Genomic DNA, 16,374 nt, shown 5'->3' on the forward strand with positions numbered 1-16,374 from the left:
AGAGTATTTCCTGCTGAGTTACATAAAACCATGTGGCTGCAAATGGATTTGAAAGATTGGGCTTTTTCCTTTAGACATACAAGAAGGAGGAAATAAAACTATTTCTTGCAACTGCTACAATGATTGCTCTGTGACAAGAGGCCTTCTGAAGGCAGTATTCATACAGGTACACTTGAAAGAGCACATGCAGCTGAGGAACTGGTGTTGTGGTGACACAAATTACATGGTGCCACTTACAAATCAGAGTGGTGTTGTCCAGAAATCATGAAGTTTTGATTAAAAACCAGAAGCAGCTTAGGAAAAAAATTACATTTTGGCAAGTTTCTAAGTATTCTATTTCTTTTTGAGGCTGAGATCTTACATCCACAAACTTGTCCTACAACCCCTTCACGTCCAGTTGCTACACACTCTGAATTAATCTTCATCACAATCTTTTCAGCGTGTGGCTCCAAAGAACCAAATCACAGAAACACAGCATGAGAGCTCAAGAGACCAGCAAATCCATTACCCTGATTCATGGTACAATCAGCTCTACCTATGGCACTACTGGGGAATTCTGTTTAACCTGGAGTTACAGACCTCCAAAGTGGAGAGTCCTCACTTCCTGAGGCCGTCCAAAATCACCTCTCCACTGCACTACAACAAAAAAGGAGGATGCACATTCAGTACATTTAGGACACAAAGAAAAATTTAGGTCGTACCTACCACCTTATTTTTTTATGCTTTTTATCCAGAAAAAGTACCAGATGGATCTTTTTCACAGGTGTTTGTCTTGTTCAGGAGGCAGGTTTTTAAAACTTTTCCCTGGATGACTGTTTTCCACATTGCTTATTTTAGCTCATATTTTATAAATTTTTGTTCATGTGCCAAGAGGGAAAGTCAGGTGCATTTCAGATACTGCACTGGAGATTCATTTAATAACTATTACTTGAAAAAGAGGGCACTGACGTGAGCTTTTTGGAAATATAAAAACAAAGAATTTAACAAGTTTCTGATAATTTGAGGACATAGAGAATGTTTTATTTTTAATGACAAGCAGATCAGTTTCCTGCAGTCAGATCTTGAGACAGCTCAGCTCCCTGGGAGTGATTCAGGAGGGTCACTTCTGAGTCAGCTCAACCAGTCAGATTGCTTTAGATCATCTTATAATCCCCAGGAAACCTGCATCAGTAACGAACCACAACATGAACCCAGAGCCCCCAACAAACCCCAGGCACTGCAAATGGGGAAAAGAAAAAAAAATTTTCTTGGCCCTTTCCAGACATTGCAATAGAGAAACACTGTGGAAAGGGAAACAGGTATTTCCAAATGGAAAAGCCATTAATGAGAACAGAGTCTGGCCCTGGGACTCGCACGGATCAGAACCAAAGTGAGTGAGTGACATCGGAGCCAGCTGCGAGTGAGAAACCAGCCCGGCTGTGCCACGAGATCAGAAACATAGGGAGCATCAGTGAGCCCCCAGGAAAAGCAAAAAAAAAGAGATGAGTGCGGAAGGGACAGCCTGACATCACGTGCTGGCATTGAGATGGACCCAAAGGACTCCAGAAAGGGACACAAACACCCACAGTGGCTGCTCTGCAGCACCACAATAACCTGTGTGGGGCTCACAGGGCTGAGGAAGCCAAGAGAAGCTGCAGCCTTGTGCCGGAAACAAGCTACGTGCAAGGACAGAAGCAAGAGACAGAAGTTAATGAGACTGAAGAGGATTATCCCCTCTCCCCAAGGGTCCATGGGTAAATACAGGTTTTCCTGCAAGCATACTGCCACTTGGGGCGATAGCTTTCCTTCCATTGTATTACAATAGCTAAGCAATTTGAAACAGAAGTCAAATTTCCAAACACATGCACAAACACACACCAGGAACTCATTGACACTTCAGAAAACAGGAGTCAGGGTCAGATGACACTTGGGCTCTTCTGAAAATTTCCTGCTGAAGCCTTTCACACTGTAAAACTAGCCTGCAATAATTTGAACACACCAGGCGGAAAAGCCAGCTGCTTCCCTAGGTCAGCCTGAGACCTGCTCTTGAGATCTTTCACTTGCTCACCCAAAACAATCATGTTCTTGGTAAGGATGATTTCACTGCCTTCCCCAAGATACAGAAAAAGACCAGTTTGTGACCCCCATATGCCAATGGGAGGTTCCCTGCCTGCACCAGCCTCTGCTTGTGTGAAGCTCTGTTTTATGAGCTTGAGAGCATTGCTTTGAAGGAAGACAGAATGCGAATGAGGTACTATAAATCACTTGGGAAGAGAAGTACTTGTCTCTCTGGACACACACAGTCCTACACCCATACTCTTCTAGTTGTACCAATGTCAAGAGAATCTGTGCCTTTGGCAGCCTAACCTAAAACAGACTCCTGAGGGAAACATCTGGATACTGCCAGGGTGAGGGACTGGGCTCCCACCACCTCCACCCCTTCAAAATCCTACTGCAAAAATCACAGGTCACCAAATGCCTCAGTGCTCCAATGCCCAAATCCTTACTCCCTCCTTGCACCCACCACCCTCCCATCCTCTGAGGCTGCAGCAGTGAACCCTCCTCTCTTTGTTGCACCAGTGCACACAGCAGCAGCCAAGAAACAGTTTTTCCTTTGCAAAGGAATCAATTCACCATAATGTAGTAATTTCACTCTCTGGTAATTAAAAGGCTTAAGCGCCAACTCACACTTCCAAGCATTTGCTCAGATGGGAGAAAAACTAACAAAAACAGTCAGAGGCATCACCAGAACCACCCCTGTGAAAGGCCTAATTCCCTATATTGCTTTAATTAAAAGTGGATGAATAGCAATCTCTCAGCCCAGAGACCTTTAAGAGAAATAAAGTCAATCTATAGGCTTATGAAAATAAAACAGGAGGATGGAAACAAACACAAAAATCCTGCCAGTTTTAGGGCTTACAAGAGGATTATAACATCTGGACTCTCTTTTCAAGGGGAGGTGAACCAAGAAATGGATGTAGGGAGCTGTTGATGGGAGAGGAGGAGCAGAAAGCTACAGAGAGGCAACAGCCTTGCCCACACATTTCTGTCTTCAAGGCTGCCTGGAGGAACACTCCTATCTGCTGACACCACAGAAAAAAGGATCTGTTTTAATTGCAAAAAAAAAAAAGTGGGCCCAGGGGAGAACATCCAAAGAGATGATGAGTATAGTCGACCTCCAGTGAAGCAGAGAACAAGTTGTGAGGAATAATCTAACCCATAAAAGCTAAGTATTTATCATCACTCTTACAGCAAGAGACCACCCTGCTCCAGAGGACCTCTGCAAACAGATGTGAGCAAGGAAGCTTTTAACACAGCAGCACCACCAGCCAGGGCATAGGTAACTGCAGAAGGATTCTACTGTTGCAGTATTTGAGTCCTATGCAATGTTTTATGCATTTGTTCTTCTATTACACTGGGAAACATAGCAATTCTAGTTTGTCTCTCTTCTTCCCCAGTACAGTATGTGCAGAGAGTCTGGGGGTAGATCTGGACCCCATTTACTCTACTTGAACCCGCAGATTTTCCATTTCCTATTTGTAAAGAACTTCTGGAAGCACGGAAAACTAATGACACACCTTGGGCAGAATTAGTAACTAAATATGGGCTTAACTGGTGATTCCCGAGTTCACACCCTGTAGCAGGGGAGCAGAGAGAAATTGAAACCAAGCCCCCAAAGTGGGCTCCAGCCCTGCCCCCTGGTCCCACGTGCACAAGTAAGGCTGCATGGTAGTGGGTACAGGACGTCACCTCGGGCTTTGCTGCAGCAGTGTCAACACACATGTGCACACAATGAACCAAACTCAACTGCTTTTCCACTTGGGCCAGAGAAAATTAAAACCTTCTGAAAGCTGCTTTGTCTTAGGAAGAAAGCAAGTTTACTTTGCTTAGCTTTACTACAACTTAGCCTTTTTATCAGTTCGATTTAATTCTTAAGTCATTTTAAACCCTAGTATCGTACAATCTGGCAGCTACAGTGATGGGTTTTACACAGAAAAACATAGGGAAAAGGTTTTCCAAAGCACTCAGACCCGCTGTGACTGCTCCTCCTGAAGTCAACAGTAAATCCAATGATACCACTGGGAGCAGAGGTCAAGGCTGAGCAGGCTTGACACTACAGAAACTTATGGGTGGGATTTTCAATCTCTTCAAAACCCATTACTAATAACACAGTATATTAAAAGTAAAGAGCTAAGTTGTGACCCTGAAAATATTTACATATGTGCCTAGCTCACAGATTGTAAGTAATTATGGGAGGCCTGATTTCTCTCACTTTCTTTAATGAAAGCCAGGAATAAGGGCCCAGATGCGTGGAAAACCTTGGCTCACAGAGAGGGTCAGTTACAATGATTTTGGTGGAATTACTCATGCTCTGCAGAGACTTTGAGCACAGGCATGCACACAGCAAGACTTCTTAGAAACACCATGATCTTCCTAAACCCTCAGCCACACACTGACATGCAAACACACCAAATGTGAGATGGGACTTTTTGGGCTGTGATGGTGCTGGATAACAGCATTAAAATCCACTATCTTCTAATTGACTGTAGCAAAACTTGGACCAGAAAATGAAGGCTAGTTAAGAAAAACTGGAGGGGTGTGTGTTTTATTATTTGTACAGATCTGACATTGCGACATGAACTAACCTAACTTCAAAGGATGAAACATCATTATTACAAAGCATTGCATTGAGTATAACCATTTCCAGGCTATTATGCAAGCCCAACTGAAATAATATTATGGGTACAGGATTATTTTTGTTCTCTATTAATCCAAGAGGAAGAGCGGTGTGACTTATTTTCTCATCCTGACAAATCATCTCAAGACACTGCTGAATCAGACATGTTTGCAGCTTAAGAGGAAATAAGTAAAAATGTTCAGCTTCCATTACTAAGTTTGAGGATTCATTTACAGGAATGTAAAACTAAACCTCATTTAAATCCCCTCATTGTTCACCATATAAATCCTTAGATTGTGTAGTTACACTGGAATGAGAGAGAGGGAAAAAAAAAAAGATTTAGAGGAGGTGACCTTCCCAGCTATTCGTTTCCAGGCAGTTTCACTCCCAGGTTCCTGCACAATACAGCAGTCTTCCCTGCAAACCTTTCAGGGGAAATGCTTCACTTGCATAAAGGCTGCAACTGTTCCCACTGAAGTGAAGCCGTAAAACTATTGCAGTTGAACCAAAACCTGATAACAGCTTAATGGCATAAAGCAATATTTGGACTAAATTGAGCCTGATCATATCACTCTAAAGTTCTTTTCCAAGTTAAAAGGCTTTTATTTATAGTCTTTACTTACACCCAAGAGACTTTGACATATTTCAACTAACCTGCCTTCCTTGTCTTCTTACTTAACCTTGTCCCTTTCCAAGAGAAAAGATGTCATCTGACCATGAACAGGGTTTGATTTCCAGCAGCAGAATTAACCCACAACAAATCCCCTGTGTTTATTCACTGAGTGACGGTGCATATTCTGGGGAGTGAGCTTAGCCAGTATTTCCTTGATGAAAGGGGTGGAGGGCAACAGGCTGGAGTTACCTCTCCTACCACATCAACACTTCCATGAAACAAGTCTTTGAATCCCACCTCTTCCAACTCTTCTGGTTTCACAGACAGCTCTGATAGAGCAGAACACGGCAAGGCTCACCAGCGGTGAGGACTGGTGAAGTACAGGAGAAAGGCGTAGTGTACTTCAGGACTGGTGTCACTCCTGCTGGGACTCACTGAATCTCCTCACACACATCATCCCATGCTGACAGTCACCTCAGGCTGCTGCACTGCAGAAATATGGCTTAGACTATGCAATCCTGGCTATAAACACAAACTGGACAAAGCAAAGCACACCACAGCCTTCCCTTCACCTCCTGGGTACACACAGGAGGGACTTCAGAAATGCCTGAGTGGTCAGATACCACTGCAGCCACCACCACAGCCAAGGGGGGCTAATGCAAGGACAACTCAGCAGTATTTACAGACCAAAGAGAGTCAATTCACCCTCTCTTTGACAGGAATGGAAGAAACAACATTTCTGCCTAGGGTTAGTGAAAGAAACTGAAAACAAGTATTACCGCTGGTTGAACAATGCCATGACCAGAAGAAAAGCCTTTTCCTGTCTCCAAGGGTCTTTTTTTTGACTTGTGTCCAAGAGTCCTTTCAATCTGATCTAGTGATGTGCCTCCAGTGTGCCTCCTCTGCTCACAACATAGCTCATGTCTGCTTCAGACCTGGCTGGTGGTGGGCATGTGACGTGGGATGGCATCACACAAGATGCTGCTGTCCCCAGATCCTGGACACCTCAACTGCCTGCAGCAGCATTACCCTGCCTTCATTTCCCAAACACCCTTCCCCATGGCTGCTCTACTCTCTGGGAAGAAGCAGGGGTACCAGTTATCTCACCATCAGGGGTATCTCACTACCTTGGCTTTGTTAGACCAAGAAATGGGAAAGGAGGCCCAGGCAGGTGATTCAAGCAAGCTCTTAGTGGTCCAGCAGCCCATCCCTGGCTGTGGGAGGTTGCAGGGAGCGGGTGGGTCAAGCAGGGCAGTATCACACTCCAGCAGAGCAGCTTTTGCTTGGCAGACAGTGTCCTCCTTCCAGCTGCAGGCAGCCCACTGGTGGCTCCCCCAGCGCCTGTCACCATGTGCCAGAACCAGCAGCAAGCAACCCCTTCTTCTCCCAGACCCTGGAAGAAGATGGTGCATGAGTAAATATTTACGTAGCCAGGGCCTTCCTTCCCCTGCCCTGTATTTTCTCCCCTTCTTAAAATGTCACAGATCAGCTGTTTCCATAATTGTGCAGGAAATGAGTTCCCTGCTGGCTGGCAGCTTAACACTCACATGTGCTGGGTCTACTGTAGCTGCACCACTCACCTCTGCCACTGGCCCCTGCATCCACCCAGAATCTTCGGAGGATACGGCCCGAGGGGAAATGGGACATCAGGGATGTGGCCACAGAGCTGCCTGTGACTGTGGCAGTCCTCACAGGAGCTTAGAGGAACCCCTATTCCCTGGTCCACGGGTCAGATCAGGATCCCAGGAGACCTGACACTCTGTTTATGCCGCTTCAGAGCAAACATCCAAAGCAGACTAACAGAGTTTCCTGCCTGCACACAGTGGCGAGCGCACTCAGGAAATTCAGGCACATTTCAAGCTTGCGACTTCTTCTTTGTTCTTTGGACAAAGCCTCGTTCACTGGAGATGTTGCTAAAAGGATTATTATCTATAGGAGACTTCTTTTCCCAAGAGGAAATCTGCTAAACACACAAATCTGCATTTGCTGTGTTTTGTGGGAGGCGGGATTAATACAGGAACATTCTTCCTTCTGCTCTCCACATCTAACGACTTAAATAGACCAGCCATGACGACACTGCCCACTGGGAATAGGCCCAAATGCCTTTCTCCTGTACTCCAGCCCGATGGCTTTACTCCTTGCCTGAAACGATACCAAACTACCCAGCATTTGGTGAGAAGAGTTGGAAGAATTTGGTGGGAATCACATCTAACAATGCACTCAGTGGAAAAAGGAAAGTGTGTCCACCAGGCTGAGCACCAGTCAAATCCCATCACAGGCAAACCAGATTGTAAATGTTTTGTTTATTCCAGGTCAGCCCTGTGCTGTTCAGAGCCCTGAATACAAGAAGCACCCTGCAAGCCTGAACTTGCCAATGCTTAGGATGTACAAGCAGAAGGAATGTAACTTTCTGCTCTTTATTTAGAGGTGGCAAAACCCTGATAGAAAACGACATGGTGCAAGTGCTTAACTTCAGACCCACGGAAATTTGAGGGCAAACATTAATTACCTCAATACTGCCTACAAGCCTGGGGCCTGTATTAGCACCTCTCTCAATGGAAGAAGCTCAAGAGGATTGAATTTCTCACTTCTAGGACTTTCCTTTCCTCTTCTGCCTACCCCTGGTTTCCTCTTTCTTATTCCCACGTTATTTCCTTCTCTCTCCGTCAGCTTTCCCTTTAAATTGGACTAAACTCTAAAAAAGAAACCCCACAGGGGAGTAGACATGGCCATGGGTTATTTTATTATAGTGAAAATAGATTACCTTTGGCAAATCCCTGCCTGCAGTATCCCCTCACTCTGCTCCTGAGTATAAAGATCCCCTTATGAGTAACGACAATGTTCATGAGAGCCTGGAAAAAGCTGCATTGTGGAGCAGGGAGGTCTGCAAACACGCCACACCAGAGAACATCACCACTTAAAAAGCTCAACAGATAGAGAAAATAAAGTAGGAGGAATCCAGCAGCAAATTCCCAGGTTCATTGTTTCCAATCTACAGGAAAAAAAATAATCACAACCTATTTTAAGCATGTGAGTATATAAATAAATCAGCTGGCCCAGCTAAAAGGCAAAGTGGGCTGAAAACAGATTCAAACATAGGTCTAGACTACTACTTAACTCTGAATCTCAGCTGGGCTCTTCTCTCCTATATTGCCTAGGCAACTTAAATTTGAACACAACAAAGACAAGATTAGGTAGATAAGTAATATCCAGAGGGAATATCTAGAGCCTGTGGGCTGTAAAGCCATCTGAGTCCCTGGCAAGCTTGACTACTGTGTTAAAAAGCACTTTCATTGTATGGGCCATTTGTTGATGGATTGTGGGAAAAAGTCAGATTTCAGACCAGAGAGGAAGACAAGCAAGCCCTTATATAAAGTCACCCTCTCCCCAGTCTGTGGGTTGAATGCAGAATGCTCTCAGACTTGCTACATACCACCCACTTTAGATTACAGACTTGCAGAGTTATTTTTAAAAAGTAATTATAGTAGTAGAGGGCACGCTCATATGGAATGGCTGCCTGAGGAAACGACGAGCCCAATGCAGGTCAAACTGCTTTTCAAGTCTATAATCGTGTTTATTTATTGCCTTTTAAAACAAGAATCAAAATCCAACTAATTTCTGAGGAAAAACGTCTGTATATTTCCCCAAGGAGTCCAGGCAGCTAGACTATACTGAAAACCTTCCCTGGCCTTTCAGTCTAGCATCCAGAGCTACAAAATAAAAATAAATAACCCCCATTAGCTCTGGCTTCAAGGAAACCCAGACCCAAATCCCTTTTCATTCTTTGTTCTCCCTGGAAACCGTGGCTGGACCATTACAAAATCCTCATCAGGAGATTCAAGTAGTCTAATGAGAGGCACATCATGTTTTGCATATGCTGATTTGTGCCCAGAGGTAGTTTTTGGTTGAGCAAAACACAAGTTCTTAACCCGTGTGAGAAAAGTGGGTTTATACAAGCCCCAGAAAAAGATTCTGCAGCTTTTTTCTATTCCAGTCCTCCTTTGAGCTGTCAGCTGGTGGATTTTGGATCTGTATGCTGAGAAAGGACTCAGAAGAGACTGAGGGAAGAGGACCAGGTACTTGGGCAGATATTAGTATTATTTTTCCCACTTTTTCTTCCTTTTTTAGTGGAATCAGACCCTTGATTCACGCCCTCTTGATGCCCAAAGACCTTCAGAAGGCCCAGCCTGTGAATCAGCATGCAAAGCCAGCAGCCCCCTGCACTCCAGTCCTGGGACTCCTTACAGCTCCCTCCTCAGTGGGCAGCTCTGCCTTTTCCACAGCTTTTTCAATAGGCAGCAGCCTTAGGGCATCCTGTGACCTCACACTTGACGACTTGCCTTTCAACCAGAAATCACTTAAACCCTAAAAATATCTCCACAGAGCCTACAGAAAAGAATAGGCCTGTTCCCCTCAAACCCATCAATCCTGTGGCCGCCTGGCCGAGGAACAGCCGCTTCCTCCCGGCAGCCCCTGCTCTCCCTTCAAGCCCAGAGCCGACAGGAAATCCATTCTCCTCTTGTGAGAGACAGGAGATGGATTTTCCACAATAGCTCTCCTAGCAAGGCAGAAAATAGAAAGACACAATAGAAACTGTGAACTCAAACAATAGGAGCTGCCGAAGGGCAGCTCACCAGAAGCTCAGCATCACCCAAGTCCTAAATAAGCTGGAGTGGAAAGAAGCCAAGGACCTGTTAGCTGTCTTTCTAACACAATATCCAGGCTCAAACATAAGTTGGTTTTAAACCTGGAAGCACTCTCCCCTTTCAGAAAACAGGCAGGAAAATGTAAAATATGTGTATTAAAATGAAACCGCACTGCATTATGGAATGGCCCCCTAAAAGATTTCCACAGCTCTCCAAGCCCACAGCATCTCATGCCACAGTGCCATGGGTCACCTCTCCTCAGAGATGGAGACAGGGGACTGCAATGCTGCCTTACTGAAGGTGGTGGAAGGGGATGGGGGCAGAGCCCCTCTTTCTTCTGGGAGTTTGTTGCCTCATATTCAGAAAAGTACAGCAGAACATCTCAGTTATTGATGTTCCACAGGTAAGGCTCAGCAAACCAGACATCTGAGACTCTGTAGTGTATGTGTGTGTATGCCTATCAAGCCTGTAAGACTACCCCTGCATATTAAAGGAACACTGTTTCAAATAACTTAATTCATATTTTAATCTAAAACATAAGATGTGCATTGATAAAGAGAATTTTATCTGATCTCTCTTGGGTTTTTTAATCTTTATGCTACTTTGTGACTGGTTTTGAACTGCTGCAACCTTGTTCATTCTGAGTAGGTCAGAGATAAAATTCTGAGGAATTCAAAATGACTCAAAAAAATGCTTAAATCACTTCTTAATAACTTGCTGCCCTTGGTCAGACTGATGAAGGACAGAATAATCAAAAATTAAAAACAAATCTGAAATTTGCACATAAAATACAGCTAAGAATTAGGACAGCGAATGCATTTCCTTTTAAATGCTCTGCTACCAACCAGCTCTCCAAGGGAGAAAATGGCCTGCAATAAAAATATCTCTAAAAGTTCAAAGGCTCCTCCTATGGCCAGTGTGTGCCTTACAGTATCATCCCACTGCCTCTCAAGGTGGGGCAGAATAAATGTTGAAAGCACTTTCCATGCACTGTACCCTGCTGAAATGCAGCACCCTGGACAAAATCACACATGGTCAAATCCTAATTTCGCTGGTGCTGGTTCTGATTTACACAGGTAGGACATGAACGGCTGGATCCGAGGATCCCTGTGGTGTTGGCTGTGTAAGGATGAGCCCATCATCTCTGCTCCAGCACACGATCTCTGAACAAAACCCGGCTTCTCCTCCAGCCCAGAGCAAAACAAAAGGTGAAAAGTTGGAATATACACAGGTGAGAGGAAAAAAAAGCCAAACAAACCAACCCTATTCTCATTACCGTGGACAAAATACCGCTGTTGCAAATCTACCGAAGCCCTTTTCCGCAGCTGCGCCTTACCCAAAAGACAACACTGGAAAGGGGAGGGGAAAAATCCAAACCCAACACCTCAGACCGAAACCAAGCGGCAGACACAAGCACCTGGGATGCAGTTCATCGGCAGATCTCCTTCCCCGCTGCAGCCCGGGAGTGGCAGGAGCGGAGGTGAGGAAGGTCCCAGCCGGCATTGGCGAGAGGTTGTTCCCCATGCTCCCGCAGGTGCCAAGGGGAGGCTCCCGGCGGCACCCCCAGGTATCTGGGCGGTGCTGGCACGGCCGCCCGCGCCCTCCGCCAGCCAACCTCTCCCTTCCCGCAGCCTCCTGACTCACACACGGCTCTGCCCTCGCTCCTCCGGCTCCCCTGTGCTGCCGGAACAGCCTCCAGCAAACCCGGCTGCGAGACACTGGGGCTCTTCTGGGGAGCCTTGCCCAGAGATGAGGCAGCCGGGCAAAGCCTCCAGGCAGGTGTCAGCTCACCCCACTCCCACCCTCTGCTCCCGGCAGGAGCAGAAAACAGGGCCGAACTCGCACTACCAGCAGGGAGGGATCTCTGCTGCCCTGCATGTGCTGCCTGTCCATGAAATGCCCCAGCAGGCACACGGTGTGCTGCTCCCACTAGCCACGAGGGAGAAAATCCCAGAGACCCCTCTGAGATGGTGCCAGAGCGTTTCTCTTCTCAGGGATAAAGCAGGTCAGCAGGGCACAGTGAGGTGACAGCAGCTGGGCGACATCTCATCCCCCATGCTGGCATTCCTCCCAGTGCCCTGGGACACAGCCACCAAGCTACACTGGCAGCATGCCGCCCAAAATGGACAATTTTCTCCTCTCCTTAGTCAAGGGAGGAGGAAAACTTGAGTGGGAAAAAAAAGGAAGAGAGAAGGTGCCTCTCTGGTAGAGGCTCCAAGCACTGGAGGCAGGGACTGGAGCCTTGTTCCTCCAGCTGCCTGACCAAGCTGGTAGGGCAGCCTGCAGTGATGATCCTGCGCTCCTGGGACAGGACTCAGCTTCCCAAGAGTTAGGAAAACCAGGCACACAAGGCAGTCTCCTCGAACAGGATGTCTCCCTCTCCAGGCAGCATGGAAGTTGCAGAGCAGACACTCATTGAGGATTTTCCCCTTCTGGCACATCCTATGCAAAAACCTCCTGATTCTTCAGTGGGGGCCAAAAGTGGTTTGAAGCCAGCAGGGATCAAGCTGGAATCTGTGTGGGAAGTGCAAGGGGTTCCCATCATCAATGGCCAGCCCTCTGTGCCATGGCAAGGCCAAGCCTCTCTCCAAAGCAGGGATCTGCAGCCAGCATGGCACAATGATTTCATGCCATGCAGAGTGTTTTCCCCAGGGCTGCACTTTGGAAGACACAGTGGAGCAAGAAGAACTGACATCCCTCCAGCTTTGTCTCCAGATGGCTCTCCCACTTAGTGCCAAGAGAAATGAAAAACAATGCAAGCCCTGGAGTCTTGGGTCAACCACTGCAAAACTGTTAATCCCAGAGTTGCATTGCCCTGTCTCTGCCATTTCATTTGCCACTGTGGTCTCCAGAAGCTCAGCAGTCGAGTCTTCTCCTTCCAGCTGAAATTCCTTCATTAATTACCTCAAGATCCCTGGAAAAGGGAGCCCAAATCCATATCCCCTTTTCTCTGTTCATGCAGATATAAAGGTACCTGACAGGGAGGGAGAAAAACTGCTCATCCACACTCAAGATCATTCTTGAGATATGCAGCAGGAGAGGTGATGGAGAAATCAGTGTATTGCAAATACAATCAGTGTATTGCAAATACACCAACAGCCACACTGGTCCATGCAAACAGCACTTTCCATCCATGTCTTCTTAGAGCAACAAACTGTCTTTGCTCTAGAGAGGGTTTTTTGCAGCAAATTTTATTCTGACTCTTCCACAGTCTCCCTCCAAAGAAAAAAATTCCTACCACCAGCAACAGAAATGCTCTCTGGCCAATCCCCAGAGTTTCTAACGCAGTTTTCTTCTGTACAGCCTCTCCCAAAGCAGGATTTTCCAACATTAAAAAGGGAAATCAGAGAGAAGAATGGAAAAACTCATGGGAAAAAGATAAAATGAGGAAAGGAGACAAAAATACCACTTTTGCCCTCTCAGTATGATTAAAAAAAATCACAAAAAAAACCTGAAGACAAGGAAATCACTCTTGAAAAGTAAAACAAAATGACAAAATTGTCCACAGGACATTTTCTACAGGACTACCTGGCACTGTTTATAATTTCCTTGCACCTCTTCATGGCACTGAAAGTCCTTATTTGTGTAAAGGAGAAGTGAAAGTAAATATATTTGAAGAAAGAAATTGATGAAAATAAGATGAAGATGGCTGGAGGAAAGAAGAGCTGCACTTTCCTGCTGCTGAACCCAATATGGTCTCTCCTTGGGGGGCAAGGCTCTGAACACCATTACATTTTCCTTGGTTTTACAGGTAAAAGGTTTCCAGCACAGTCAAGCACAAATTATTACTTCAGGAGAGCACCAACAAACAGGAGTTCCAGGATGGAATATGCCAACTTCCTAGGCCAGAGCTGATGGGGGGATTTGTCCTGCCCTGCAAGTGGCACAGCAAACCCTGGGCACTCAGAACACAGTCTGCAGAGCCACTCCAGCTTGGCTGGATCTGGCCCACAATAAGCAAGCAGAACCATAACATCTTCATGAAGCAGGATTTAAGTACAAACATCTGCCTTGCCATTTTTTAATTAAGGGAGTTTATAGCTAGATATTCGTTTCCGTAATGCAGGGCTCCAGCTGCAGAAATGCCATGCGTATTCTAATTTTGGCAGCCAGTTTATTTAACAGAGTTTGACATTGTTTGACATTTAGCTGAGTCACCTTGTTCCTGGGTAAAGCAACAAGGGCTGTTCAGCAGTTCAACAAGAAAGAGGCAGAGATTCAATATCAAAAGTAGAACATATATCACAGAAATTTTAAATTAAATACAGCTGAGGTCTATTCTGTTCTGGCAGTTTCTCTCTTTGGGACACTAAGTCAACCCAAATGTTTTCCAGATATAATTCTTCCCCTCAAGGACATGTGGCACTACCATCTCCCTCATGGTCCTGGAGGGTGGGAACGGTAGGAAGTGTTGTAATGGGCACATGGGCTTTATCTCACCCTCTGCAAATATCACGCACACATATATCAGGACATCCAAACACTATGATCTGCACAAAGGCTGAGGAGCAGCCACCTGCAGTCAGCCAACATTTTTCTAGAAGAAAATAAAACAGGGCAGTGACAGTCAATACAGGAGGAACAAATGCTACCTGCAGACAGGATTTTCCTACAGCACCTCATGTGAAGCAATCTGCACTCCTGTACAGTGCTTTCAAGGACTTCAGAATGCTTTCCAGTAAGAAAAGCAGGCCAGCAGTATCCATTCTTATCACAAAGAGGTTTCATAAGGTGATGTGAAGCCCTCCCATCCCAGCTTCTCTTCACAGACCTTAAGGGAAGAGCTGGGATCTCCTTTTCATATAGAGAGACAGAAGAGATCTTTTAACAGGCTGAAAATACTTCACTTATCCTGGCAGGCAGTGCAGCAAGCCAAGCTTAGAGCCAACAGCCAGAATGATGCAGCCAGACAATAGGGAGCTGGCCAGAGCCTGCACTGCCAAGAGCACGCTGTGGTCTGGCTCATCTCCCCCATGCCATCCCTGCAGCTGCTGCTGGAAGAAGCTATGTAGAAGGGTGTTCTGTTACCCTCAGGACAGCATATCCTTCATGTTCACACACTCTACAAAAGGTGTCAGAGGGACAGGGGCTCAGCATTGCAGAAATCCCTATTTGCTTTTAACCTTCCTTCAGTTTCCTTTCTCTCGCAGGGGCAACTCCAGTTATTCATTCTTCATTGCACAGTAACAGTGTCTGCAGAGCTACAGCATCCAGAAATGACAAATACTGACTCTTGCCCCCAGTGGTCTCCCAAATGGTGGCTGGAGCTCAGCCTGCCTGGCTGCACCACAAAGACAGCCCCTCAGAAACCATCAAATCCCTTTGTGTAACAAGGCATGAGCCAACCTGAATCTGAACAGCTGATGAAAGATCCCCTGAGAGCACTAAACACCATGCCAGCTATTTTAGGAGGAGGTGCAGGTCTGGTATCACAAGGCTGGGTGTATGAGCTCCCAGGGAAAAGGCATTTATAAGAATGGTCACAAAAAGTACCAGAGATGGTAGTACCAGAGTAGCCAGGGAACTGCAGTCTCCAGCTGCTCTCAGCCATCTTATTAAGGGCTTTCCCCACAGCATTACCTGGTAGAAAAGGAATGATTCTTTGCTTGGGATCCTTCTGGCCTCCTTCAATAGGGAACTTGTCCAGAAGCTGCATCTGCAAAGGAAGCACAACAAACATCTTAAGGGGAAACATGGACCATTTGCATAGGGACCAAGGGACCTCTTGGTTTGTGTGTGGTTTAAGACAAAAGCAACTGCAGGAATTACTTTGTCTTGTTGGAGGGGAGCCTGTACTTAAAAAGGTATGATACAGTTCACTCCAAGAAAGGGAGGGCAAGTTTCTGGCAGCAGAAAGGAGCTGGGATAGGGCCCAGGCAGACAGCTGAGCCTGGCCTTGCTGTCATTCTAAAATTAGGCTCCCAGTTTTTGCTACACACATGCCTTTTCTCTAATACACAGCCTGGCTAAGTGCTGGTGTAGCAACAGGTTTTACCTGTCCATCTGAAAGACCACTCTCCTGGCTAAAAAAATGGCTGTTCAAGCAACCAGATTAAAGCATATCTAATAAAACACCTGCTCTGCTTTTATGGCAGTGCCAGAAAGACCCACTGCCCTGGTCCAGTAAGAAAGAGTTTCTGTTCTCCCAGGGAGACAGAGATGGGGTTTTGGGGAGTATCTGCCACTGCAGTCCCTACATGGAGGACCACAGGCAAGGAGGCCTCAGAGAGCAAAGCATCCCACAGAACACCAGTCCCACGAATGTCCTGAAAGCACAGCTCAAGGTGGGTGTGCTGCCAGCCCAGTAGCCTTTAGCACATGGTTTCCTAACCTAGGAAAGCTGCATGCTGCTCTGACATTCCTAAAGGAGCTCTGTGATGTATCCTTGGATGATGAGACCTCATGGACCAGCGCCACTGAGGCTGAAGAGCAGCTGAAAGGCCTCAGGCAGACAGATT

The 16,374-nt window shown here is 46.1% G+C and overlaps 1 protein-coding gene across 4 annotated transcripts in view; it reads right to left on the bottom strand.

The window, feature by feature from the left end:
* Positions 1-16,374, bottom strand: part of SH3PXD2A (SH3 and PX domains 2A) — a 235,230-nt gene that overhangs the window by 150,681 nt on the left and 68,175 nt on the right. For all 4 annotated transcript variants that reach the window (XM_030951063.1, XM_030951064.1, XM_030951062.1 and 1 more), the window contains exon 3: positions 15,497-15,572. In XM_030951063.1, the coding sequence (XP_030806923.1) occupies positions 15,497-15,572 (76 nt within the window). The remainder of the gene's footprint in view (positions 1-15,496; positions 15,573-16,374) is intronic.

The sequence above is a fragment of the Camarhynchus parvulus genome, chromosome 6 (assembly GCF_901933205.1).
Source record: "Camarhynchus parvulus chromosome 6, STF_HiC, whole genome shotgun sequence".
In the NCBI taxonomy this organism is placed as follows: Eukaryota; Metazoa; Chordata; class Aves; order Passeriformes; family Thraupidae; genus Camarhynchus; species Camarhynchus parvulus.